This window comes from Ostrea edulis, chromosome 3 (assembly GCF_947568905.1).
Source record: "Ostrea edulis chromosome 3, xbOstEdul1.1, whole genome shotgun sequence".
In the NCBI taxonomy this organism is placed as follows: domain Eukaryota; kingdom Metazoa; phylum Mollusca; class Bivalvia; order Ostreida; family Ostreidae; genus Ostrea; species Ostrea edulis.
In genome coordinates, this window is record NC_079166.1 from 10,113,182 (window position 1) to 10,140,921 (window position 27,740).

The 27,740-nt window shown below is 35.4% G+C and overlaps 3 protein-coding genes and 1 long non-coding RNA gene across 6 annotated transcripts in view; 2 read left to right on the plus strand and 2 right to left on the minus strand.

Annotated features, from left to right (window-relative positions):
• Positions 1 to 134: 134 nt before the first annotated feature.
• Positions 135 to 9,045, minus strand: LOC125654823 (uncharacterized). The gene is made up of 4 exons (XM_056159975.1): positions 8,438 to 9,045; positions 1,045 to 1,156; positions 764 to 893; positions 135 to 576 (listed from the first exon to the last, which is right to left on the minus strand). Exons 1-4 carry the CDS (start codon positions 8,841 to 8,843, stop codon positions 382 to 384), a joined length of 843 nt encoding a protein of 280 aa, XP_056015950.1. The 5' UTR covers positions 8,844 to 9,045; the 3' UTR covers positions 135 to 381.
• Positions 1,666 to 2,898, plus strand: LOC125647881 (uncharacterized). The gene is made up of 3 exons (XM_056159976.1): positions 1,666 to 2,002; positions 2,356 to 2,531; positions 2,708 to 2,898. The coding sequence occupies exons 1-3, from the start codon at positions 1,899 to 1,901 to the stop codon at positions 2,881 to 2,883; spliced, it is 456 nt and encodes a 151-aa protein (XP_056015951.1). The 5' UTR covers positions 1,666 to 1,898; the 3' UTR covers positions 2,884 to 2,898.
• Positions 3,911 to 7,628, minus strand: LOC125682755 (uncharacterized). Of its 3 annotated transcripts, XM_056159974.1 has the most exons (4): positions 7,351 to 7,613; positions 7,138 to 7,156; positions 6,366 to 6,665; positions 3,911 to 3,930 (listed from the first exon to the last, which is right to left on the minus strand). In XM_056159974.1, the coding sequence occupies exons 1-4, from the start codon at positions 7,372 to 7,374 to the stop codon at positions 3,926 to 3,928; spliced, it is 348 nt and encodes a 115-aa protein (XP_056015949.1). In that variant the 5' UTR covers positions 7,375 to 7,613; the 3' UTR covers positions 3,911 to 3,925. The 3 variants fall into 3 exon arrangements, with proteins under 3 accessions (XP_056015949.1, XP_048779314.2, XP_056015948.1); XM_048923357.2 differs by lacking the exon at positions 3,911 to 3,930 and having other exon boundaries at positions 4,554 to 6,665; positions 7,351 to 7,628; XM_056159973.1 differs by lacking the exon at positions 3,911 to 3,930 and having other exon boundaries at positions 4,554 to 6,583; positions 7,138 to 7,628.
• Positions 9,046 to 21,313: 12,268 nt separating the features above from the next.
• The window catches only part of LOC130053208 (uncharacterized), a 14,269-nt gene continuing 7,842 nt past the window's right edge, over positions 21,314 to 27,740 (plus strand). Inside the window, exons 1-4 of the long non-coding RNA XR_008801725.1 lie at positions 21,314 to 21,448; positions 22,322 to 22,466; positions 25,144 to 25,270; positions 27,108 to 27,213. This is a non-coding gene — a long non-coding RNA (uncharacterized LOC130053208). The remainder of the gene's footprint in view (positions 21,449 to 22,321; positions 22,467 to 25,143; positions 25,271 to 27,107; positions 27,214 to 27,740) is intronic.

Here is a 27,740-nt window from a genome sequence, read left to right on the forward strand (position 1 = left end):
TATACAAGTAATATATCGTCATTTCCCGTAAAGGAATATGTAGCTGTATATATAGTATCTCGGTGCGAGATTCAACCTGATGTACTGTGTTACCAAAGTCAATCTTGTAAACTCTTGAATTGATTAGTGTTAATCCTTTTTGTATAAGTTCACACACATGCGTTCACAACTACCACTCCCTAAAAACTCGTTCTTCAATTTCTGATAAAATACTCATCCTACAAATATCTATCTCAGCAAACACTATTCACAAAGACGTACAAAAGAGTTAAAAGACGAATACGATGACTATGTATAAATGGATTAGTAACAAGGTGAAAGAATGAATGAAATTGAATTCAACAGGCTGATGATTCTCTTCTCCCTCTTGAACAATGTCACTTAAATTTCATTGATAGCCTGTAAGGCAAACATGGCACTTTCATTTTGGCTTACAGTCTGTTTTAAACATTCAATCTCCAGAGACAGCTTTACATTTCTTAATCTCAAGTTTTCTTTTTCCATATCGTCTCTATCCATTTCCTTTTTTAATTTCATAGTCTGAAGCTCGAAGTGTGTTTTCTGACAACGTAATACCTGTAATGTTTAATGAACGTAATATATTTTCAAACTCAAGGTTTTACACCATACTAGTAATTTTTAAAAAATTTATCTATTATTATCAATACATGTATATATATATATAATTATTTTTTTTTTTTTTTTTTTTTTTTTTTTTTTTTTTTTTTACATATTTTTCTATATTATTATACGTATGTGCCACCTCATATTGCATTTTCTGCAATTCTTCCATTGATACTTTTTTCCTCCTCTTTGGTTCACTTTCTAAAGTTTCGGAGACAGCAGGTTCACGGATTTCATGTATCTCGTCTGCTTGGGGTGCAGTCAGATTACTAAATCAAATGCAATATATTATTTAATTTAATACTTACAAGGAATTGTCCGGTTGGGAAGATTTATGTCAGTCTCGGTTGATGGTTAACGACATTTTGATTTTAGTCTGGACATACCATACTAAACTTTCATTATACTTTTAAGATATACCTTTCACAATTCGAAGTACATGCAGATTCAGGTATGGAAGCTGGTACTGAGTCCACAGGATCAGTTGTCTGCATCTCAGTAATAGTGAGTCCAGAAGGATTTTCCATCACGGCTGTACTTAATGAAACTTGAAAAATTAGTTATACCTCAGCAATGTTATAGTCGAATTGGTATAATCTTTAAACATGTATTAAAAAAAGAAAAGAAATTGCATTATACTACTAATTATTTGCATTCACCTCAAAATCAGAAAATTCGTCGTGAATTGTCATTTACAATCATGTTCTTCAAGTCAAAATTTATATTGTGTATGTGCACATTATGCAATGCATATTTATTATTTTATCCGTGAATATAGATTTATTCAATTCATTTAATTTATTCATTGATTGACTTTGCACGTTGGGATAAAATCACGTTGCACATGATGAGAGAGATATAAATAAACTAAATACTTCTAAAACATTTATATATTTTTTCTTCTTCATAAGTACATTGTACGGTTGAAAAGCTACATACTCGATGTATAACTTTCCACTAGACCTATTTTGCCAACAACAAACTGGCTGGACAGGTATATAGTGTCGCCTTTTAAATTTGATTAGGGGGGGGGGGGGGTGATACAACAATTGTCTAAAATAAAAAAATATCAAGCAAAATAAAAGGGATGATAAATACTAAAGATGGTCTTTGGTCCAAACTTCAAAATTCTAAATCTTTGGAGGTCCCGAGTGTTGGGTGTTCGTCCTTCATCAATGGTATTCGCCGACGACCGTTACCGGTTCTAAAAATTATGTCGTTATGGGGGATACGTTAAAACGCTTTATTTCACTTAGACGCTTGTAAACACTGAAATGGAAAGAGAAACTTACGTAAAGTTTTCCGTCTCTCGACTCAAAGACGAGTTAAAGAAAAAAGGAGCCACCACGAGAGGCAGAAAAGCCGACCTTATAGACAGGTTTGTAGTTTCATACCTCATAGCCGTTATTTTCGTTTGTAATATTTCAACAAATTCGTAGCTCTGCACCCATGCAGACGACGGAGGATGTTTACGCCGGCATGATTATGCCTAAATATTGTTTTGATGCTCAGTGCGACAATTCTTTTATCAAAATGCATCAAAATTCAATAAATTAATGTGATATAAGTTATATTTATGTCATCAATTATACGTAATAATTATAGTACTATACGGACTGTTGTTAATATTGTAATACATGATACAATGGCATTCACTGACATGTACTAGTACGTCTTGGTACCTAATATTTTTTTTATGGGAAGTGGACATTGTACAGTACTTTATTGTAGGCTTAAGGCATATGATAGAAATAAAGATTTCAAGAATGACCCAATTCATATACCTGAGCCTTTGGAAGTTGATTGGCCAACGAGGGGATTTCAACAGCTCCAGGAATCACATAAAGAAGAAATCCCAGAGATAGGCATTGAGCAGATAGACATGTATTTTGTACATAGATTAGCAGGTTTGTTCTTATAATTTACTTGTATGATTAAGAACAACATTTTTTTAAAACATACATCTAACATTAGGAGTCATTTAATGAATGTGCAATATCTTATAGAATAATTTGTACATATATATAATTATGTGTTTATAAGTAAATAAATTTTAAAATCATGAGCTTGTACTTATGTGTAGGTGACAGACAAAGCACTGGTGATGTCAAGGCTATCGAGAAAGGAAGGCTGCTTGTTGAAAGTGATAGAGTCTTGGCTGTGTCATATTTAAAGGAAGATAATTCCCTGTTCTTTACAGGCATTGTTGGCGCAACCATGAAAACAAAGGCAAGTATTACATTTAATTTGTGGATATAATATACATTGTAGTACTAATTGTACATGTACCATGTATGTTATCAGTTATTTTCTCTTATTTTATTACTCTGTACTGAGATATTTTTGTAAAAATAACTAAAAAAAATTATATTACCCAGAATACATGTATGTATTTCAAATTAAAGGTAACATACAACTTCAAATTAAAATTTGACAAAAACTCGGGAGACATCTTGAACAGCCATTGTGAGTGTCCTGCAGGACGAGGTCCCCATGGAACTTGCAAGCATCTTGCTGCTGTTGCCATAGTTTTACTCTCTTGTTCTGAAGGAAAAGGTTTGAGGATTCAGAGATCATGCACAGAAAACCTGCAGACATTTCATAAACCCAAACATTCATACTCAGGTAAAAATACATGAATATTATGTGATGTTCCATGATGAACAGAAGCAATAGTTTTATGACCATATATTGAATCAAGTACAATAATTTATTTTTTTTCCACATGTTTAACATATTCAAATTTTGATATAGGTTCACCAGTCAAAGCTGAAGATCTGCCCAGGAAGCGGAATCTGACTGATGATTTTTTAAATGATCCCCGCCCTGAACATCTAAAAGGTGTAGCTGGTTACCCGGATAGGGTTCGCAATATGGTCTTAAACCATTGTGCAGAGACCTCAGACAATCTGACATACAGATATCTCATCGAGAAAGCAAATATTCAGGTAAACATAAGCATGAAAATGCATTACTCACACAAGCAAGAATCTCACTTAATGTCCCTGTACATCGCTAATTATAAGCAGTGTCAAGTCAAAAGTATCTCGCTAGTGAACTTATAGCAAGCTATATTAGTAATGCATATAAAATGTTGATTTTAAAATTATAAGTCTGTTAATCTAAAGCAGTAAGTAGTGATGGGTAAAACTGCACATATAAAATAAAGTGTTTAATAACAAACAAACTGTAACACCTTTTGTTTCACTAGGCAGCAGTATTGGACCATGATTATTTGGAAAGACCCTTCACAGAGTATTGGGTTCAACGAGCTGTTGAGGTAGGTCTTTTGTTAATTGGCTTAAACTGCATTTCAACAAAATTAAATTTTATGACATTTGTGCAAATGTTGTATATGTGTTAAAATAAGATATAATGTGCAATGTAAATTGATTGCAAGAATTTTTTCTCATGTTCATATGTATTACTAATACCATGCAATTTTATACTACAAAACACAGTACAAGATATATGGTTTTTGTTATATACAATTTTTTAAAGGTAACAGCAGATAAAGTAGTTGCCATTGAGGAGCAGACACGTGGACAAGCCAGCTCAAATAATTGGTTCAAGGAGAGATCATGGCGGATCACAGCCTCAAGATTTGGAGATATCTGTTTAGCTACAGACAGGCGTAATAGGCAGAAACTCTGCGAGTCCCTATACCAGCCTTCTGCTGCTGTATTTCGCAGTGAAGCTCTAGTCCATGGAAGTACCTACGAGACACGTGCTATTAGGTATGTTTTAGTGTGAGCTAGTCAGACAATCACGTGTACAGCAGAGACCTGGTTTGTAAATCTTAACGCTCTATATAAGCATTGGTCAAATCAGTAAATTATTATTTACATATATTATATGCCTTTTCTTATTTTTATCTCTCATTACAGATCCTTTGAAAGAGAGACTGGCCAAGGTGTTCAAAGATGTGGTTTCTTTGTTGATATGGATCGACCTTACTTGGGGGCATCACCGGATGGACTCGTTGGCAATGATGCACTAATTGAAGTCAAATGTCCCTTTGCTGGTCGCTTTGAGAAGATTCAGCCTGGAAAGTACTTCCCATATCTAACAATGGACTCTGTAACTGGTGAAATGAAATTGAAACCCACCTCTAAATATTTTTTCCAAATACAAGGCCAAATGCTTATTGCCAAAAAACAAATTTGCTATTTTGTTGTATACACTTTCAAAGATTTGTTCATCCAGAAAGTACATATTGATGTAGAATGTTGCCAGAATTCTCTTCTTCCAAAGCTTGATGTATTCTATGATAAATTTTTCATGCCATACTTGTTATCCTTGCTGTAAAGTGGAAGCATATATGCAAACTTGTGTAAAAGTTTCTTCTAAATGATTTATCGAGACAGTTCATTTTTTTTATACAGAATCTTTTTTGTATTCATGATTTCATTAGAGTCTGCAAATGATTCTTCATGTTTTTTTGCCTAAGTTTCTGCCCAGAATGCCAATCAATTTCAGATGAAATACATTGCATATCCATGATATGAAATTTTCTGTATTGACAATATACATGTAACAATGCATAGATGTTGGTTATATAAAGTGTTAAACTTTTTAAATTGATTTTTAAAAAAAGATATTGTACTTTGACCCTTTCAAGGTAAATAGCTTTTACACTTAAAAGTTGATATGTCTACCAAGATCCTTGTATGATGTATCCCTTTGAATATTGACAGCACATGTTGCATAAAGGATACAAAAAATGTACGATACATTTAAAACTTGTAAGCAGAAATATGAACACAACTCTCAAGGGATTCACTGTATGTGCAGGGCATACATTTATTAAACTTAGACATGTATGCATGTACATTTTGATATACTACTGGCACATGTTTAAGCACTTTTATCAACAATGCAATTCCTAAAATTTGACAACATAAAACAAATGTACACAATTCTGGAAGCTAGGGGGATTTTTGACATTGGTAGCTCATGTTTCAAAATTTTGAACCTCTTTGCAAGCCCAATCACCCTCTCTACATGAATACGTTTTGAGGCAACTCGCCTATCTCTAACTATTTCTTCGGGGTCAAGTTGGCTTTTGCCCTTGAGAAACGTAGGTGTATTAATAAAAACATTCTGATTCGCAAATAAATCTTGAACAAGAATTCCCCGATCTGCCATAATGCTGTCACCAGCATCAAATTTGCCTACATCTAGCAGAGTAGAGTGTTCAGTGATTTGTCTGTCAGACACAGAGCCCCCATAAGTAGAGGATACATAAGATACTGCTCCATTTGGAGTTACACCTACCATGGTTTTCAACGTGTTTTTGTGTTTATAAGAAGACCATGTTTTGGATTGTGCCTCAACATTTGATGGTTTGTGAATTGGTTGCTCGGTTGCATCTAAAATTACGCGTGTATTGGGAAACTTTTTAGCAAAATCTGTTGGCATATGTTCTTTAATGATGTCTTTAGAAGGCCAGAATTGTTCCTCTAACTCTTTTAATTGAAAATACAAGAAGTTAATCCAAGTTGTTACAATTTTAGAAACAGTAGATTCACAGACTTTAAAGAGCATAGCAAGTTCCACATCTTCTTTTGCTTGTCTGAGTTTCATCAGAGTTAAAAACAACTGATCTTGTGGACTTAATAAGCCACATTTGTAATTCAAGTCAAAAGCTGCTGGCCCAAGAATATTAAAGAGAAGCATGAAATGATCATAGCCATTCAAACCAGTGTAATAAGAAAGCATCTTAGTGTCCAGTTTCATACCTTCAATTGAAAATCTACCTAAGGTAGGTATGTCACACTGGATTTCTTTCTCAGCTGTTGAACACATTTCTTCTGGCATGGATGTGGACATACTTGTAGATGACTGATCTACGACAACTTCGTGATGTACAATCAATTCATCCATATACATGGGCAGGTCTTCAATCATTGGAGTACATGTATCTTGAGTAGACTCTCGCAGCCTCTTTCGCTTAGCTCTGTCAGACTCCTGGGTAGTACTGGTATTCTTGAAGTCAAAAACAGAGGGCGCAGCTCCATACTTAAGTCGTCTTCGTTCACCTGTCACAAATTGAATATGTTACAGGAATGTTGGTTGTAAGTTATACTTTATATTTAAAAGCTTTAAGATTCGCTAATTATAAACTAGATTTGTTATAATTGATTTACATAAATAGTCATGTAGCAAATTCAACCTTGCATTTTTAGCAGTCACTTCTACTGTAAAAAATATTAGGTGGGGGGGGGGGGTCACCAAATATATGAAAATAACACCAGAAAATGGTGATTGTTAATGTGGAGACCCAATCTAATTAAAATTAGATCTTCCATCCGCTCCCCAGTTTGGGGAGCGGATGGAAGATCTAATTTTAATTACATTGTGTGGAGACCAGGACTCAGCTGGTTATATGTGTGTATATATATATACATATATGGTATCATAGCACTCTTTCATCCTGTAACGTTTTATCAAAGCAGTATATGTCTCGTCATATAGCCTAGTATTATATTAAATGAATACTGTGATACATACCACATGTCAGTAGTTGCACCTGAAAAAGAGTAAAAACAAACCACAAAGCAACGCATTCAAGAATGTAAAAAAGAACGTTATCAATACACGAATACAAGACAAAATGAAGAAACTTTATAAATCAATATTTGAAAGAAGGAAAAATTCAAACAATTCAACAAATCAATTGACGATGCAGCTTTATATAACTGATTGATAGGACCTCGATCTAACCTGATTCGGTGATTTTGTAGTCATCTTCTGTGAAGTGTATATGGCAAACAACGTCTTCTTTTCCTGGGTTCCATAATTTTTTTGTTTTCCTATCCATCCGTTTGATCGCTACCCTCCATTTCAAGAGTAATTCCTGATCTGTGGGAAACTTGTGACCCCCAAAACCACCACAAAGTGGAACACAACAATATTTCACCATTGTTTACTTCAAGCGTCTAATTGATAAAGCGTTTTCAGTATCCCCCATAAACCGTGACTAATATTTAAAACCGGAAACGGTGCTGGTGTAAACTATTGTTCAAGCTTGCAAGGGGAGGGGGGGGGGGTTCAAGATATCTTTCTATGAAAATGACTAAACTTTATCATACGTTTAAAATTAACGGAAATTAAAGAAAATAAACCTTGCCCCCCCCCCCCCCTTACAAAAATGTCTGATGCCGGAATGCAAGGTGGTCGATATAAATGACGTCACAATTTTGTAATATGTGTGGTGATGATGAGCTGTTTAGGCCTAGTCTGAAGCGAGTTAAAGACCTTTGAAGGTTGATCTCATCGAGAATTTATTCGGAAATGTAGCAGACAGAATGTTTATTTCGTTTGTGAATGAAATAACTGGATTTTTCTAACAACATACTAGACTATTACACAGCTCTTAAGTCTCAATGCAGTGAAAGGGGTTTTATAGAGCCTTGCAGGTTTATAAAGGGGGTATGCATACATGTATGATACCAGTCTCACTACCGTAAGTACTCTTAGTTTAATATCGATATATATATTTATATTCACATTTAATGCAAGAAAATTTAAGTTTGTGTTATAATTAGCTCTGAAAATACATTAGGCCCTAAATGACACCTCCATGCTCTTTATATGACGTCATCAGTTTGTGTGTGTTTTGTCAAACGACAACGTAAATAGAAGATAGACTGTCAACATTCTTATAAAATGAACTTGTAAATAATATTAAATGCAATTTCAGTGCTTCATATATAAGAATTATTATAAAATAATTAAGAGTTTAATTGCATAAAGTCATACATATGCCACGAATGCGTATATTACGGTATTACAATGTATATATATGTACCTGCAGGGGGTGGCATTGACGACTCGAAGCCACCGACAATGCCACTGAAGTTTGGCCTGTCTTTCATCATTCCGATGATTTTCTCCTCAGCGGCAGTCGGTGGCTTAGGCGGGGGGCCTCCACCTGTCATCTTCAACGACTTCTTCGCTTCGCTGAAGGTCTTCTTTGCCCCCTGCTGCAAATTCCCCCACTTAAACTTGACCTGATCTACTGTCCTCCTCTGCACACCCATTGCATTGATGTTTTCGGTCAGCTCCTGCCATTTTGCGTTTTTCTTAGCGTTAGTTATTAGATTCGAATGCTTGGCCTTTAAAATATGTTCATTTTTTTCAACAAAATCCGTCAGCGCGCTTATCTCTGCTAGGCTCCAATTACAACTTCTGCTCTTCTTTAAAATAGTGGCCATCTTTTTTTTCAGTAGGGAAGGTAAAATGCACGTGCAGACGGATTTAACGAAAGTTTAACAGAGTTTTCTCTGTTAAATAATAGTTAGTTAATTAGGAGTTAATAACTTTTCGTGCAACTCAATTTTAACTATCTATTAGCTAACTAACAGTTTAAAATTTAACTATTAGTTACGGACTTAACTCGAAGTTAATTTAACTAACGTTCGTGCAACTGGATCCAGACCAGTAAACAAACAGACTACTAAAGACTCCTATCCCTATCTGATAGGCATTTTCGTTCTCATTTTGGTATTGACTTTGGCTTACATTGGACAATGTTTCTACAAACGTTTATTCAAGGCAAACAACGCCAATGATATTTCTCAACCCGGGATATCGGAGGTCCCTGGAAACGAAAATGAATTGGATATGAGGATACCATATGACGTAATAGAAGACACAACACATAGTGACGTCAGACAAGTCAACTTACTGACTTACAGGAACTTCTACAACTCAGCAAATGAGACGGTTCAGCCTTACGAAGCCGTCGAAAATGAAAAATCTGAGCATGAAAAGCTATTGCTGCAAAATATTAAACCTGAAGAGAATGTCAGCGATGAGTTGAAATCCAAGGAGAGGCAGATTCCCTCTCTAGAAAAGCCTGAAAATGCCTATTTGACTGTCTTGGCATGATGTGTAATTATTCAGACTAGCAATCCTGAAAATGCCTATTTGGGTGTATTGGCCTGATGTGTAATTATTCAGACTACCAATCCTGAAAATGCCTATTTGACTGTCTTGGCATGATGTGTAATTATTCAGACTAGCAATCCTGAAAATGCCTATTTGACTGTCTTGGCATGATGTGTAATTATTCAGACTAGCAATCCTGAAAATGCCTATTTGACTTTACTGACTTGATGTGTAATTATTCAGACTAGCAATCCTGAAAATGCCTATTTGACTTTACTGACATGATGTGTAATTATTCAGACTAGCAATCCTGAAAATGCCCATTTGACTGTATAGGCCAATCCGAAAACATGAGTTATCTTTCCTTGATCCGGAACGTAGTACGCTTGCGTAACAGTAGGTTAAGACTTCCGGGTAGTATATTCGAGAAGCGTCATTATCAACAGTGCAGAAGGCCGCAAAGATAATGCTGTATAATTTTACAGTAATCACGCCAACAAACATGTTAACGTTAATAAAAGATCTCAATGCATAGGTTTACTTCATACACGTGAAAATAACCAACTTTGCCTGTAAAAATAATAGAAAATTAATGTTGTAAGTAGAGGAGGACACCCTCCCCCCCTCTCCGATAGGATGTTCTATCGTTAAACTGATGTAATTTCCTACGACGGGCCTGTCCCGAGACGCAGTAAGATTATTCTAACTAACCCCCCCCCCCCATTTTCCAGGATTTCACGTGTTTTATAACTGAAATTAGTATATATCATATATTGCATACATTTCCTCAGGATCTTTAGCCCGTGTTTTAATACAGTCAGATTTATAATAAAATATCAGAAGTTACTTGTTCAATATCAATGTAGTACATTCAGTGATGAAAGTTCTGCCACGATGTACGTCTAGGTATGTCGGACTGACACATCTGGATTCTGAAAATGTTCATCTCCTTCGATTGGTGAGTAAAATTTGTAAATGAAGCAGAGGCCACTGACAGATTTCCAGCTGTCTGCCCACAAATTTTATACAGTTTCAAATACAAGTATAACCATAAAGAATTTCGTCGTCACAAACCATCTTTAAACTGACATGCAATGCTTTGAAAATAAAATAACGTATAATTGAACACCCTGAATTTATAGTCGGCAAGAGTATGTACCTGTAAATACAGCCATTTTGAGTAAAATATTCGGAGTTTTACTCAAATTATTTTGTAAATTTGTGGCGAAAGGGGGTGTCTAAATCTGTCATTGCAATTTCTTTTATGACACGATACGTGCCTATACATAATCAAATAGATTTCAAGGGGGCTAAAACGAATAAAAGAGGGAAGATACAGAGACGTCAAAAGCATTGTATTAGGGGGGGGGGGGGTAAACTTACCTATCCCCCAGAGAGTACATTTGAGAATATGCCCTCCCCCCCCTTCCGGGATCACACAGGTCTATGAAAAATAATTTATATCAGTCTAGCAATATTCAACAAAATTAATAAAAAATATTATTTAGTTACCTATTTTACTGCATTTTAAACATATCAGTTGATATTAACAATCCTAGCTTCATGCTGCAGTGTACAAAATGATTTGCACGTCCACGTCCAGGTACTTTGCAGAAAGTTACCCAATGATTGCAATCTGGTTTATTTTTGAAAGAGTCGATTGGTGGTGGTGGAATAAATTTAGCCCTGATAAAACAATGAAAGCGTTGATTTCCTATTTTAATTGATTTCTTTTATTTTGAAAAGAGGGGGGGGGGGGCATTTTACATGTATGCAAGATCTTCTCACCACAGGCACTCGACGTTTTAAATATCTATAATAAAAAAAATTGCCTACAAAATAATTATGTCAGTCGTTATTGGATACATATGTAAACAAATGAATGTCTGGGTGATTTCCAATTTAATTTTTAAAATCCCCCCTCCCCCCGAAAATCACTCCCGACTCGATCAAGAAATTCTTCTTCTTTTTTTCCATTAACATTTTCTAACTCACTCGTACAAATGATTTCAACTGTTCTCGATTTTGAACAGCGCCCATACTAATAATATATGAGCAGTCTGACTGTGTTACTACCCGGAAGTTGTCATATTCACACTAAATGTAAGAATACAAAGAGAGATAACTCACGTTTTCGGAAAGGCCTATTGGCATGATGTGTAATTATTCAGACTAGCAATCCTGAAAATATCGAAAACGTGTGTTTTAATGCTTTGTCACATTATCCAAAACTAACACTGTGGCCTGTTTTACCCCCTCCCCAAAATCAAGACTAATATCACTCCAAAATAAACCTAACATTCGGAATTTTTTGTTTCTTTTTTCAACAATTAAATTGAATGATGCAATTTTTTGTTATTTAAATGCAATAATTAGGAGCAATGTTAAAGAAACATAATTGTAAGAAATATTTAATTTCACAATTACCCATTTGATTAAAAGTACTTCTGTGAAAAATCTGTTAAAATCTGTTATGTCCCCGTACAGTAGTGTGAAAAATCTGTTATGTCCCCGTACAGCAGTATGAAAAAGGAAAGAGGAAAAGGCCAACACAATGACCTCCTCCAATTTTTGAGAAAGAGTTTTCAAATTTTACACAAAGTTAGTGAATAAATAATTTTACAATGATTTTTGTTTCATGATATTTTGAAGCGATCGATATTTTATTGTTTATGTGTGATTCAACAATACAATTAATTCCTGTATAGATATTAGGACACGCCTCCTGACTGGAACTTTAAACTGTGCGGCGAAATATGAACCGTTTCTTGTAAATCATATACCATGAACTGGGGTTTCTTTTACACACCAGTATGAAGGAAAGTTTAAATATGAACTGTTTAATGCCAGTTTTACACAACAGATATCTCTCGGCCATAATAGTGTGGGGGGAAAGTGACACGTTCATAATGCTATTTTGGACACCCCCAGTAATTAGGCAGACATAGAAATAGAGAACTTGTATCCATTTTATACAATAATCAGACTCGGGTTAGCTACGATAAACCAACAATGAAAAATGTAAAAATGAATGAATAAAAATGTTTAACTGTGGGAACATAATCCCATCGTACAAAAACAAATATGACAACTCGGAACCCCAAAAATTATAGGCCTATTGCTTCTATTAGCTGTTTACATGTAGGTAAATTTTGAATGATTAATTACGCAAAGAGAGTCCAATTGATTAAATATGGATACGCACTGTTGATTTTGAAGAAAACTTTTTGAATGATTATGTAGATCAGGATTCAGATGTTTGTGCATTTTCCCCCTTAATCAGAAAGACAACCCCCTGTGATTCATTCTGGAGAAGTCAAGCTGGCTTTCAACCCCACCCCCACTTTAAACACAATACCATAATTTTTCTTTTTTCACATGTACACTGACAGGAATTTTTAAGAAACACAAAAGAAAATTACAATGCGGTTTCATTGATTTTGAAAAGAAATGCTCAATTCAGTATGTCATGCAATGGTCGGCATTTTCTAGGTTTGTCAATAAAAACAAGAAATAGAGGTGTTCAATTTTATTCATAACATTTCAAGGTGATACAGAAGCAAAAAAAAAAAAAAAATAGAACACTGTCAAGCCCAATAAAAGGAAAGTGCATTGCTAGAGAAACAAATGTCAATAATTCATCAAACCATTCAGGTGAGCTACAGCATACAAAACAATCACCGGGGGGGGGGGGGTAGTGTACCAACATCATACTGCTGCGATTATGGGGAATTTCAAACAGTATGTGTGTGTATTATAGGAGAAATTTCAAACTGTGTGTGTATTATATGAGAAATTTCAAACTGTGTGTGTGTGTTATATGAGAAATTTCAAACAGTGTGTGTATTACATGAGAAATTTCAAACTGTATTACATGAGAAATTTCAAACAGTGTGTGTGTGTGTGTGTGTGTGTGTGTGTGTGTGTGTGTGTGTGTGTACTGTAGGAGAAATTTCAAAATGTGTGTGTGTGTATGTGTGTGTGTGCTTCCATCGTAAGTAGTCCGTAATATGACAATACTGAAATATGTTTTTAACCTGAAGCCCTCAGTATGGAAAGTTTGACTACAGTGTTTCTAAATCATTGATATATAAAGCAGGACTGTCCGTGAAATCACTGGAGGCATTCATTCAGGATTTAATATTGATTAATATGTCGTTTAGTCAAATTAATTTATCAAAATCCAGCGATATATCATTCAAATTAAATTTGATAAAATATAGGAAATTGTATTTGATATTAATATTATTTTATATGCTTACACCAGTCTGGAGCTAGTGCCTTGCCTTTTGCACCATTAAAGTGCTCAAGAGTTGTGGAGACCTGCTTCAGACTCCATAATTTAGCAATGGACGAGAGAATCCCTTTGAAACACAAAGGACATGCTATTGAGAAATATGGAAATAATAACATTTTTAGAGACGATGCTCCTGTTTCTGATCAGGAGCTGAGACAGCGAATAGCGAATTTATTGTGATGTAAATACAGAAACAAAATCATTCAGATTGAGTAATTATTTCCGTAAAAACTAGATTCTAGCTAATCTGATTAAAATCAGATCCTCGATCCTCTCCTCTTTTTTTTCTTCTTGTCGCTAGCCTCGTGTAGCGACAAGAAAAAAAAGAGGAGAGGATCGAGGATCTGATTTTAATCAGATTGGATTCTAGCTACCGGTACCCTCTGAAGAGCATCGGCTTTGGGGGCTTCAATGCTCTTTTTCTCTTCATCTATTTCATTTCTTCTTTTCTTTATTTTGTTCAACTCCTCCATCTGGCTGTCTTCTGTACTCCTCAGTTTTCCTGCGAATAAAAAAAAATTAAACATAGTTTGTCAGGTGACCCTTTACAAAGATACCATAAATATCCCAACGGACTTTACAAAGCGATCAACATATTTTTTTTAAAATCGTTCAATACACCATCTCGTGATACTTTTATCTTATTTTTATATAAAATATAATTTTCCCCCTGAATAAGCATCACGAGATCGCTTTATCTCACATCATATGGTAATGCTATCCTTTATGTTACACGTAGGACTGATTCTCATATACATGTATAACGAATGCACAAGAATCATTTTCGCACGATACTACAAATATATATTTTAAAAAAGGGGGGGACATTTTTGAAAAGCTCATTTTCAAACTATTGTAAAATAAGAATGTTTCGGTGAAGATATCTTTATGAAATTTGATAGGCTTCAAAGATTATCACCACGGCAACAATTTGATACATTATTCTTTATTTTACCATCAATGCATATGCATACTCATTGCATTATCAGAAACTGCATTTACCACCCCGAGGAATTTATCATGTGTATGAAGATGCGGCACTTGCTAAATTCGACATTTAAACACCATAAAACAATCCATATAGTTTCTTATTATGCTCATATATGATATGGGAAATTTTGAGGTTGAAATGGTCGGGGAACCCTTCCAATGGATGCAATTTCGTTTATAATGTTTATAATACCACATTGATAGCTTACTAGTTGTGGGTTTCTCCTTTTTCTTGCTCTCTCGTGGAAGGGGAGGAGGAGAGTCTTCACAAGAGTCATCCTCATTAAATTCCTATCGCTATCAACTTTTTAAAAAAAATCTGCTCAAAGTAGAATTCAATGCATATATGTATTGTAATTTAAACCAAAGTCACAGGATCTGGGGGAAAAAAATGGTTTGTATGAAATATATAGTAAAACTGTGTCTGGGAATAAACTTATGGGCAACTTCGGCACATGTATATCTGTTGATGATATTGGAAGCTTTCAATTTTGAAGAATTTTTAATTTCATTCAATCTATACGAAAATTACGGAACGTACATGTATAACATTACATAGTCTACATATTTCAGAAAAAAATAATTTTACAACCAAGGAACATTAATGTTGACCGTCTTGAAATTTATTCCATCCAATCAACCAAGCTTTAAATAAGAAAGAATTGCATCCTCTGACCTATAATATACAATTTGTATAGCCTCCAGGTTATAATCATGATAATAATGGTAACAACTGCATATATTGAATCCCTTTTTAAATTCATGGGGAATACAAAAACATTCAGATAGATATTAAAAGGAAAGAATGTTTAATTGAATATTGGTTATTGCAAATTAACACCACCACCCCCCCCCCACTTCACCAAAAAATTAAAATAAGGACTCAATATGCAGCCCTTGCCCTCTTTAATATATCGTTATCATAACTTGGAGGATATAGATATTGTAAATTATAGGTCAGCGGACACAATTCCTTTCAACACTGTCGCCATTATTCATTGAGTTCTTTACAGACTAAGAGTTAAACCTAGTCATGAGCAGGCCTAAATTTAAACCATAAATTTAGTCGGGTGCAAACGTAGTCTTTTTTATGAAACGCGACTTAGTCCGGTTTTCTGACTTAGTCCTGTTTCTACGCCCGACTAAGCTTACGTCTGGTCGTAGGCCTTTTTGTGAAACTGGTCCCGGATGTCGAGCATTTGGCGATGGAACTGTCACTACCTGTTTTAACGACTTAGGTCTGTCGCAGCCGGGATTCGAACAAAGCCCCTGGAACCTCCTGGATTTTAAACATTTTATAGGACTTGAAAAATGTCCTAGATGTAGTAGTCATCTTTACTATTGTCTTTCAATTTAACAAGGTGACATTAATAAAATGACGCAAAAATTTTAGGAGTTGAGGAAACAAATGTACATGTAATTTCTAGCAATAAAGTTAATTCGATGCAAGGTGAAGATAACGAACAGTGATCAATCTCATAACTCCTATAAGCAATACAAAATAAATAGTTGGGCAAACACGGACCCCTGGACACATCAGAGGTAAATCACAATTTTTTGTCATTTACTTTTTCAAAAGTGTAGGAAATTATTGCTTCTTTTATCGTTTACATTATTTCTAAACAAGAGACCAAATTTACCTCAAATTAAAAATTAATGTTTAGGAGGAGGGGGTGGCTACTCCACTCCGTAAATCCGTCATCGTATTTAAAGTACATAGACCACGTGAATATCAGCCTCGTCGTCTTGATATAGAACTTGATATTTACAACGACATTCATACTTTGTATAATAAAATTAAATTCAAGTCTTTAAAGGAACGAAACAATGTCAATGCAGAAGTTGAGGGTGGGTGGCTGTAATCTATCGTGTGAAAAGCTCAAAATGAATACGCGTAAGTTAACTCAATTGTCAACCATGTGTTCAATGAAAACACATGCAGGCGCGTAGCCAGAACGAAAATTATGTGTACGCAATGCACGCAAGAGGTCTGGGGCCGCCAGTGGGCCGAGGACAAAGCCCTGGTAAGGACAAAGGGGCGAAGTACCGGAAGCTCCTGGGTTTTACCAATGAAATAACCAATTTTCTGAGTGGAGAAACCGTGTTTCTTGTCAATTTCCCAAACAAATCGAATGTAGTAAATGTTTTCTAAAGTGTTTTATAATACTTATTATTATATAGTACTTGGACTGACTACGTTTGTTTTCCGAATTTTGTTGTCCACTAATTTTACGTTGTTTTCAACTGGTATGTATAGAAAATATTATCACAAAGAATATCCTAAATATGTCTACTACATGAAGTGATATTCAACATGATGTTGATGATTTGAAGTTCAAACTGGACTGAATAATGTATTTTTGAGACAAGTATTTTAAAACTCAAACTCTCTCTCTCTCTCTCTCTCTCTCTCTCTCTCTCTCTCTCTCTCTCTCTCTCTCTCTCGCAAATGATGTGTACACAGTTGCGTACTTGCGTATAGGTAGCTACGCGGCTGACGTGAGATTTCTACTCGATGAATACGATATCGAGTAGCCTTAGTACGCAAGTCCTCGAGCTCGCGCTTCATACTTCACAACGTAGTGCAGTAGGCTGTGACGTCATAGCTATATATACATATATATATATATATATATATATATATATATATATATATATATATATATATATATATATACATTGCATTATTATCGATTTGCTCAAGGCCCAAACTACCTGGGGTTATTAATCTAATCTACCTGGAAAAATCTGTCTGCGCTAAAACGACTCGTCGCTGATTGAAACAACAGAACTATTTGCATAATTAGGTAGTCTATAATACTACTAATAAACAAACAGGTGAAAAATTAACACACTTGTAAGACATATTTTCATTTTGTCATTTACAAATCAATTAGGGTTGATGGGTGGGTGGTTATCTTCAAAAGTTTGAAATGACTGCTTGTCTTCCTGTGGCTTATTTCGTACCTGAATATAGCGAGAAAAGTTGGTTCAAATCAACCTTACAGCCAAAGCGTAAAAAATGTGGCGGGATCTATGTACAATATTCTGACAATTTAATAAGTGTGTGGAGTGGGAAGATCGTACGATCACAGGTGCTTGTGGACAGGACTTCCGGTATCCCCCCTTCTTGTATTTTTGAATGTTCAATTGCTTGGGTATTTTGAGTGTATTTTATTAAAAATACACTCAAAATACTCAAGGAATTGAACATTCAAAAATACAAGAAGGGTTGGGTACCGGAAGTCCTCTCCACAAGCACCTGTGCGTACAATGATATTTTGAAATGATAAGTTTAGCTGAGCACTATATAAGTTAGGCCTACAGTAGCGGATCTAGTTGGTTTTATTTGAACGATTATCAGCATCTGCTCTTTTGCTGTCTTCGATTCACCTCCCTTTTTGAAAGAATTTTCTGGATCCGCCACTGATTTGTTATCAAGAAATACAACTCATTCCGTGTTCATTTACACCACTAAAAATCTACAAGAGTTGTCTTTCTTTAAGAAGCAGAAGACACTTGCCGTGAAAACGGAAATGGATGCCGAATATCCTGAAGAAAAGCTTATTTTAGGGATCTTTGCAGGTACTTAGCAAAACTGACTGTCGGATAGAGTGCTATTAGGTAATACACTGAATATATTGTCTGGTTAATTATCTATATATGTGAGTTACGTAAAAGATTGTCAACCTAAAAGAAATTTTTATGGGATTCTCAACCTAGGCCTAACGGAACTTTGACTTGAGTTTATTTACATCAGTGGCGGATCTAGGCAAATTTGAAAGGGGTGCGACCTAAATGTGTACTTTTCTACCCAAGACCATAAAAAACAACATTTTTTTTTTCTTTTTCAAAAATAATTCAACCAAATGTCGAGGATGTTAACCCCCTGTACTACTGTAGATCCGCCACTGGTTTAGGTCACAGCTAGCTCTCTCTGGAGACAAGGATGAGGTATTTTAAAAAGAGGTTCAAAGAACCACCGAGTACAATATGACATTTGATATAAAAGTTCAAGTTGTTTCGAAAAATTTTGATTTTAAAAATGCACACCAATGTGACCACCACCCACCCATTAGTATGGGACAGCATAGGAGTCTAAAGTTTTATATAGAAATGTATTTGAAACAATTCTTTCAAAATGCATTTAAAACCCACAATGATATTATAATTCTTTAGGTTGTAATGCCCGCACCCTCATGTAGTGGAGATTCCAGTTTGTAGACACAATGATTTTGGACAGCGACTGCAGAAATTACAGACATACAAAAACTCGTGTGAGCAGTAAGACTCATCAAGTCTCTGCCGTATATCTTAAGAACCATAATGGTTATTGGAATATATCTATATATAAGTTAAATTAATATCCATGCATCCTCATGAAGTGTACATTCAAGTTTGTTCACACAGTGACCACTGAGGTCAGGGTGAGGTCACAAGAGGAAAAAGTGTTTTCCTCCAAGATAAATTTTCTTTTTGACTTACTTGACTTATTCCTCTTGGCCCCTGAGGGGGCATAGGGCCTCAACAATAGTTTTCCATCTGTCGCGGTCATGTGCAGCTTGTTTGGTTTCTCCCCATGACATCTGGATCGACCTGAGCTCTGTGTTTAAAGTCCTTCGCCATGTTGTTACTGGGCACCCCCTTTTTTCTTTTTAGGAACCACAAATTTAAATTCATTTTACAAATAAATATATATGCAAGCATCATCTTGTACTTTAATTTGTACGCAACACGACTCTTATGTTCAAGATGAGGTCACTGGGAAGAATACACAGAACTGAGATTTTTGTTTTAAAAGAGATGTCAGATGCTGCAACTCAGATGGGCATCCTCATTCACTGTAGATTACAGTTATTTCATGTTTTAAAATCGTTTTTACCACACGTTTCCAGGTGTGCACTTAACTGGATTTGTCTGTATTCAGGTGTACTGATGTGCTGCTTTTTTTTTGGCACGGAGAGTGTTGCCAGTTTCACCAATGTAATATTCCTTGCATCCAGGACATGTGATGACGTTTAACAGTATATATATATATGTAACAGGGTTTCTCCCAACAAGAATGAGTAACGAAACGCCTGTAGGGTTCAGGTCTCAATATATATTTATTTGGACACAGTGATTGGACTTGACAGTATATCACTAAAGATAGCCCTGAAATATGATAAAACAACGATATAATACTAACTTAACAATCAAAGCCTAGTATGCTAAACGATATTTAATCCTACTGATTTCCATCAAGATACGTTTATCATTTAAGGGAGATAACTCTAAAGATACATCATTTTGCAAAATAGTATTTCTCCCGTGAATATTCATAAAAAGTAATTAATGAAATAAAACAATAATATTGTCATACCCTTCTATGGGAAAAAGCTTCCTTCAGTAAATTTACAGCTTGGACAATATTATCAGGTTCAAGGATTGACTCTATAATTCAATATAGTACAGTGTACCATGTATGTACAATGTAAAATCACTTTCGTAAATTAAACTGAATATCTAATTGTTCATTTTGAACAAAGTCAAATACTTTTGATAAGCATAAAATCTATGTAAACTGATTTATATCACCTTACAATATAGTAATATATATAACTGAATTCTTTAATCAATATAAGGAATAAGTTTGACTCATTCATTCATTCTTTCAGTCATTTAGTAAAAGTGCAAATGGGAAATTTATATTGCAAATATACAGAATAGACTTTTAATTAACTAGTAACAATAGGAATTAGTATAAATATGTTACTTACCAGAAATCAAGGAATTTGTAGTCTGCTGTCAGTATTAAACTCTTTCTCAAAATCACGTCTATTCAAATGTATGTCTACCTAGCTTCTGAATAATATTCAGATACTCAAAACTGGCGGTAAAACTATAGAACCGAGAAAACCAACCAAATGCAACTTGACAATCACTGACCAATAAAAACCCTTCATACAAAATGACCACACTCAGATCCATGACCAAAGCCCCCCAAGGTGTATAAATTGTAAGTGTACCTTTGTGTAGTGATGTAAATAAAGGGGTGGATCTAAGATCTAAATATGTATGAATATAAAAACATATATTTGTCAGTAATGGATTGTCAAAACTTAGTACTATTACAACAAGATGACCCCTGGGATTAGAATGGAGTCACAAAAGAGTTGTAATGATTACGTATGAATAAAGTAGACATTTTTAATGAAAATCATGATGAATTCTAATTTTTTTTTACATTATGTGTACTAGCATCTCCATGCCTTGTAGATTTATAGTTACACTTTAACATCGCGACCCCTGAGTCCAGTTTGGGGAAGATGCACTATATCCACCTGTGGGGTTTCGTTGTGGGACACATCAAAAATGCATCATTTAGTGAAATAATAAAAAGAATATTAATATAAAAAAAATAATTGAAAAACTAATGATTTGGATCTGAACGCTGCTCAGGATGTCCACTTTTTTGTCTCGGGCTCGTAATCCTGTCTATGTCTAGCTTGTTTTGTTGTTGTACTGAGATATTTGTTTATGTTTTTTATTTAATTCGTATTGTCTATTTTATCTAGAATGTTGTCCACTAAGCTAATGATGGGGATCGTAGCACTACCCTGTTCGTCCCATCAGAGAAGTTTCTTGAGAAGCAACTACAAGGTACAAAGCTACATTATTTTCATTTAGTTTTACTTTCTGGACCCTGTTGCACGATGGTTAATTAAATTTAACAAACGGTTAATTTCCTATTAACTCTTACATTTATATAGCATTACCTATAAATTAACTGTCAGTTAAATTTATTTCATCTTCGTGCAACAGTGCATATTTTTTTTAAAATAATCATTTGAGAACTTTTACCGCCCCTTGGGCCTAATGGATATGAAAACGGCTGTCTCAAATTTCCTGATTCATGAGTATGATAAAACACTTTTATTAAAAACAAGTTCTTAGATTTAAAACATTCATTGTTAAACTTACTAACACATAGTATATATATTGTACCTAATAACCATGTTAACTGCTAGCAAATAATTAAGAAAAGGAAAAAAATAGATACACCGTATTTAATATAATCTCTTGAAGAAATAAATCAAGTCTTCTTGTTACATTAATTTTTAGATAATATTTAAAAATGAGTCTGAGCTAGGTTTTGGTTGTCACATAAAACTAACACAATATTCGACGTCATCTTCGTTTTCTCATTGTCATCTAGTAAGTGACCATGTATTCAACAAAGTTCATTCTTTGTCACCATTTTAATTATTTCATGCTTTGAGGTGACACTTTTAAGGAAGAAGTACACAGTTTGTGTTGCTGGCTGCGAGAACGACTCACCCACCCCCGAGTACATAATGTGTACAGGGGGTTATAGTAGGTACCACTCACTCTAAACAGGGGTTTCATGACATGTAGGGACTCATTTCTCCCGAGTGTCTTGACATTCACCAGCTGGCAACATATGTGACTCGATCAGCTCAGCCTCATTTACATTCTGAATTTTGGCAATAACGTATCATTGAAAATTTTTAGAGACTTGTATGAATGGGCAGATTTGAAGTGTTTTTAACTGACCACCCCATCATTGCCTGCTGTTGGAGACTGAACACTTGATTGAAAATTGATGGGGTGTAGCAATCAGTGGGTGTCCTCATTTGCCCTGAGAAGAGTCAGAGAAGTATTTATTTTTATTGTAAAAAGTTTAGTTCATGTAATGAGCATGAAGGGAGATTTTACAATTATCTCCCTTAGACTATGTAAATTATAATACAGCACTTGCTAATGATGTTATTTTACATATTAAATGTTGTTTGAATGTTGTCAATCTGGTTCGTAGTCAAAGACATGAGATATAGCTGCCTGTATTGTACCAGTTTACATACAGTTGAGTTACCTACATGTACCTGACTCTCCAGGAATGCAATTTTAGGTTACCTGAGTGATTAATGCTATTGGTCTGCATCCATCATTGTGTTTCGTCTGTCATACATTACCAATTGAACATGTTATATACTTATATACCTGTCTTTAGATGGAACGTATTATGGTACAGCAATGTCTGTATGTCTGTCTGTAGATGGGGTGTATTATGGTACAGCAATGTCTGTATGTCTGTCTGTAGATGGGGTGTATTATGGTACAGCAATGTGTGTCTGTAGATGGGACGTATTATGGTACAGCAATGTCTGTATGTCTGTCTGTAGATGGGGTGTATTATGGTACAGCAATGTCTGTATGTCTGTCTGTAGATGGGGTGTATTATGGTACAGCAATGTCTGTATGTCTGTCTGTAGATGGGGTGTATTATGGTACAGCATTGTCAGTATGTCCGTCTGTAGATGGGGCATATTATGGTACAGCATTGTCTGTATGTCTGCCTGTAGATGAGACATATAGTACAGCAATGTATGTTTGACTGTCTGTAGATGGGATGCATTATGGTACAGCAATGTCTATATGTCTGTCTGTAGATGGGATGTATTATGGTACAACAATGTTTGTATATCTGTCTGTATATGGGATGTATTATGGTATATCAATGTCTGTATATATCTGTCTGTAGACAGGGCATACCATGGTACATCAATGTCAGTGTAAGTCCATTTGTAGGTGGGACGTATTATGATACAACAATGTATGTATGTCTGTCTTAGGATGGGATGCATTGTCCACCATCTGAATACTCTGTTATGATGTATGAAGTGCCCTTTAATTTCAGGAATTTTAGGGTCTTTAGGGGACTGAGATAAGTTCCATTCCCATGCTAAAAAAGCAGGTATTTTCCCATTTTGTACTTTGAACTTCCCAAATAATGAAAACAAATCAAAGCAGGCCTCAAAATTGTTATGTAAACCTAATGCTAGTATTTTGGCCTCTGCTTAGGTGAATGAGGTAAGCTTTGACCAAAAAAGAGTCCAGTTCTTCCTTAATTCACTCTGGATTGGTTTTTTTCCTACTTCTTTGTGTAAAACATTTCGTCCAAGTTCAAACAAAGGCCATTATTTTTATACCCCCCGCAACAAGTTGTGGGGGGGTATACTGGAATCGGGTTGTCCGTCTGTCTGTCCGTCCGTCTGTCTGTAGACGCAATGGTTTCCGGGCTCTAAAGCATTATCCTTTCCACCTACCGTCACCATATCATACATATGGACTACCCATGGGATGAAGATTCCCTATCGATTTTTGGGTCAAAAAATCAAAGGTCAAGCACACTGGACATCGAAGTAGCAATATGGTTTCCGGGCTCTAAAGCATTATCCTTTCCACCTACAGTCACCATATCATACATATGGACTACCCATGGGATGAAGATGTTCCCTATTGATTTTGGGGTCAAAGGTCATGTGCACTGGACATCGAAGTAGCAATATGGTTCGGTTTGTCATGCCATTTGTTTTTTACACTCAGAAAAGAGGTAGTTTATACCTATTACCAACACCCTTTGGGAGATTGGGGTAAGCGGGGGGGTATTCTTAGTGAGCATTGCTCACAGTACCTCTTGTTTCCAACTGGAAAGGCCCAAGCCATTCAAATGAAGACCTTAAAAACCAGAATCTAAAATGTAAAATCCATTGCCCCTTTGTCAGGGTCAGGCTCCAAAACAGGGTCAATATAGGAAAATTATTATTGCCTTTGTATCCTTATAATTACATATAACAATGCTCAGGTGACCGATAAGGCCAGTGAGTCTCCTGTTTAGAAGATAACAAGCTGGCTTCTTTTGACAAAAATCATGAGGATTTTAATTTGCTCAAACTTCCATGATTGCTTATGAATTTTTTTAACGCATACATGGTATATCTCTGCTAGGTATAATGGAAACTGTCTCACCTATGTATGTAAAGACATATTTTATAGATTTCTATTTATAAAATGTAGAACACTTCTATCAAATTTGTTTGAAAACGATTAGACCCCTGATGTCAGAATTTCCTTTTCCTAGACGTCAATATGTCAAATTCATAATCCTTTTTGGATAGTATGCACCATATTTTGTACCAGTTATCCATTTTGAATCTCCTTACAATGGGATTTAGGTGCAATCTGTTGTGTTTGAATGGATGAACGTGTGCCAAACGGAAGTAATTTACATTTGCATCAGTCTCTCATAAAAATGATTCATGATTCCTTTTTCACAAATTCATATTTCAATGCATCTTTGAATATTCTTAATTCTAATATATATATCTATCAGCCGCAAACATTGCTATATCAAATACATGTCCCTTTCTTCTAACAACCCTCAGTGAGGCCCTTGCAGACCGTGTCAGATTTTTAGTTCAATGTGTTCAAACTTTCATTTACCTGTCTGATTTCTGGTCATTCCAGCACTCATTGTTACTTTGGTTTTTCAGCACCCTGGGCCTCATGAGATGGTGACACCCTGCAGTAGGAGCAGTTCCTACCAGTATCTCTTAAAAGCAATCAGAGGTACTCATAGCATCTGATCCATTTCTGGAGAAAAACTTTTGTATGGAGCTGGTAAAATTTCTATCTTTTTTAAAGCTTGTTTGAGCTATAAACTCAAGTGGGCTTTCCTAATCACCCATTGTCTGCTGTACATCTGTCTGTCCATCTGTCTGTAAACTTATTTTCAACTTTTTTACAATCACATAGTCCAATTTCAAGCAAACTTTGTACCGTTAAAGGATTAAAAATTGTTTAAATGAAGGACCTTCAAAGGTTAGATAATCAACAAATGAAAAAAGATAGCATTGGGTCAATTAAGAATCGTCTCCATAACTACTGAGCTAGAAATGACGAAACCTCTATAAGTCATGTGAAACTTTCCTGACATATTGTAAATCGGTGCCTGGGAAGGACAAACACAACAGGATAATGACCCCATTTATGCTAAAACGGTGGGGACATTCTGAAATTTATTGGGCTGAAATAATGTAAATTGGAGCCATTTTTTCTTACCGAAATTTGTCCATTGTCTGTCATCGTTGTCGTAGGGGTCATCATAAACTTTTCACATGTTCATCTTCTTCACCAGAACCTGTGGGCCAATTTCAATCAATCTCATAATTCCTATAAGCAATACAAAATAGATAGTTGGGCAAAAACGGACCCCTGAACACACCAGAGGTGGGACCAGGTGCCTAGAAGGAGTAAGCATCCCCTGTCGACCGGTCACACCTGCCATGAGCCCTATATCTTGATCAGGTAAACGGAGTTATCCGCAGTCAAAATCAGTGTGCCAAGAACGGCTTAACAATCGGTATGAAACACATCAGACAGCATTTGACCCAATGCGAGGTTGTATTGACGAACTAGATCGTTATAACGACCATAGAATTTGCGAAATGCTGACTTCAATCGAGACTGTTGAAACCCCTGTACCATCAACTTGTTTGTCGGTAGCTTACCTCGATTTAAAAACTGACTATACGCAGAACAAGCTCTTGCATATCGAATCAGTTGTGATACATAAACACCATATGCAGGTGATAATGGAATATTGCTACATAAATATGGGAAGTTGACGATGGAGAAGCTGAAATCATCCCGTTTCTCATACAGTTGAGTGTTTAAATCTGTTTGTCAGATGATTTTTTTTTTCAGTTTTCTTCGATAATATATGTCTCATATTTTTATATATAGTATGTGCACGAAAGACTGTAAAGTAATCTTTATATCACTTTGTGACCTTGATATCGCCCCCGATGTGTATAGTCATTTGGAATAAAGAAAACCAACGCATGTACATATCGACTTGGTACAGGTGAAAGATGAAGAAGATATTTTATTTCGATCAAGGCATATTCAGAAAGGTAATTAGTTGCAGATTTAGGATTTTGATATGGAAGGTAGAATATTTTGCCTCGTTTAGATACGATTTGGATGTGAATGTGGAAAATGCCCAACATTTGAGTTGAGATTATGGAAATTGCTATATTTGAGAGGATATTGTACCGATCCGTATCACTCTTTAAATTTACCATATCAATGTCGACATATCAAGCCCAAACTGCAAATGATTTGAGAGCATCTTTCACCTGTACCGAGGTGATAAACAACTAAAAGTCTCGCGGATAAAAATAGCTCTACGTCACTTGTATGATGACGTAATAATTAAGCAAAGGATTTCCCCACGTGATACGATGTTTGTTTATGTATTGACAAACGATTTTTACTAAAAATATGCGACGCTTGAAAGAATTTTACTTATATATGAATATGCTGTTATTACTTGTTATTTTACTCGGGACACCTTAACCCCGCTGTGAGACATTTGTGTTCTAATAGCATAATATAATGGTGGGAAGAAATCATTTTGGTTACCTAGTACTTAATGTTGAAATCAATTTTACAGGGTAGCAGTTACTTGAGATGTCTGGCTGATTGATGAGGATAATTGTCCTGCGACTCTGACATTCTGTAGGGCTTGGATATAGCTCTATTGCTGTAGAAAATGTCAGGTTTGTAAACGAAATTATGTAAAATGTTTTATGCCCCATTCATGCAATGGCTGGGGCTTATAGTGTTGACCCTCTTTAACTCACATGAGCTGAAAGCTAAAGTGAGCTATTCTGATCACATTTTGTCCATCATCAGTCTTTTCGTCTCTTCATAAACTTTAACATTTTTTACTTCTTCCCAAGCACCACAGGGCTAATATGAGCCAAACTTTCCTCAAAGCATGCTTGGGTAAAGAGGATTCAAGTTTGTGCAAAATGGAGGACCATGCTCCATCCAAAGGGGAGCTAATAACAAAAATAGCGTGGAGTCATTTAAAAATCTTCTCAAGAAACGCTAGGCCAGAAAAGATGAAATTTATATTAATGCTTCCTGACATAGTGTAGATTCCACGGAGTAAGATGGGAACACAATAGGGGATCAAAAATGGTGGAATCATATTAGAGGATCAGAAGTATTACATAGTAATATATAGGAAAACTCTTCTCTTTTTGTAAAATGATGACCCTTGATTAAAGGCAATTGTATA

Bases quoted from the DNA above. Each gene is read 5' to 3' on its own strand.
- LOC125647881 (XM_056159976.1), top strand. From the start codon at position 1,899: ATGGAAAGAGAAACTTACGTAAAGTTTTCCGTCTCTCGACTCAAAGAC. The intron at 2,003-2,355 runs GTTTGTAGTTTC...ACTTTATTGTAG, and splicing joins AAAGCCGACCTTATAGACAG to GCTTAAGGCATATGATAGAA. The intron at 2,532-2,707 runs GTTTGTTCTTAT...ACTTATGTGTAG, and splicing joins TTTTGTACATAGATTAGCAG to GTGACAGACAAAGCACTGGT.
- LOC125682755 (XM_048923357.2), bottom strand. From the start codon at position 7,374: ATGACTACAAAATCACCGAATCAG.
- LOC125654823 (XM_056159975.1), bottom strand. From the start codon at position 8,843: ATGGCCACTATTTTAAAGAAGAGCAGAAGTTGTAATTGGAGCCTAGCA. The intron at 894-1,044 runs GTATATCTTAAA...CATTTGATTTAG, and splicing joins TGTACTTCGAATTGTGAAAG to TAATCTGACTGCACCCCAAG. The intron at 577-763 runs GTGGCACATACG...TAAACATTACAG, and splicing joins TGCAGAAAATGCAATATGAG to GTATTACGTTGTCAGAAAAC.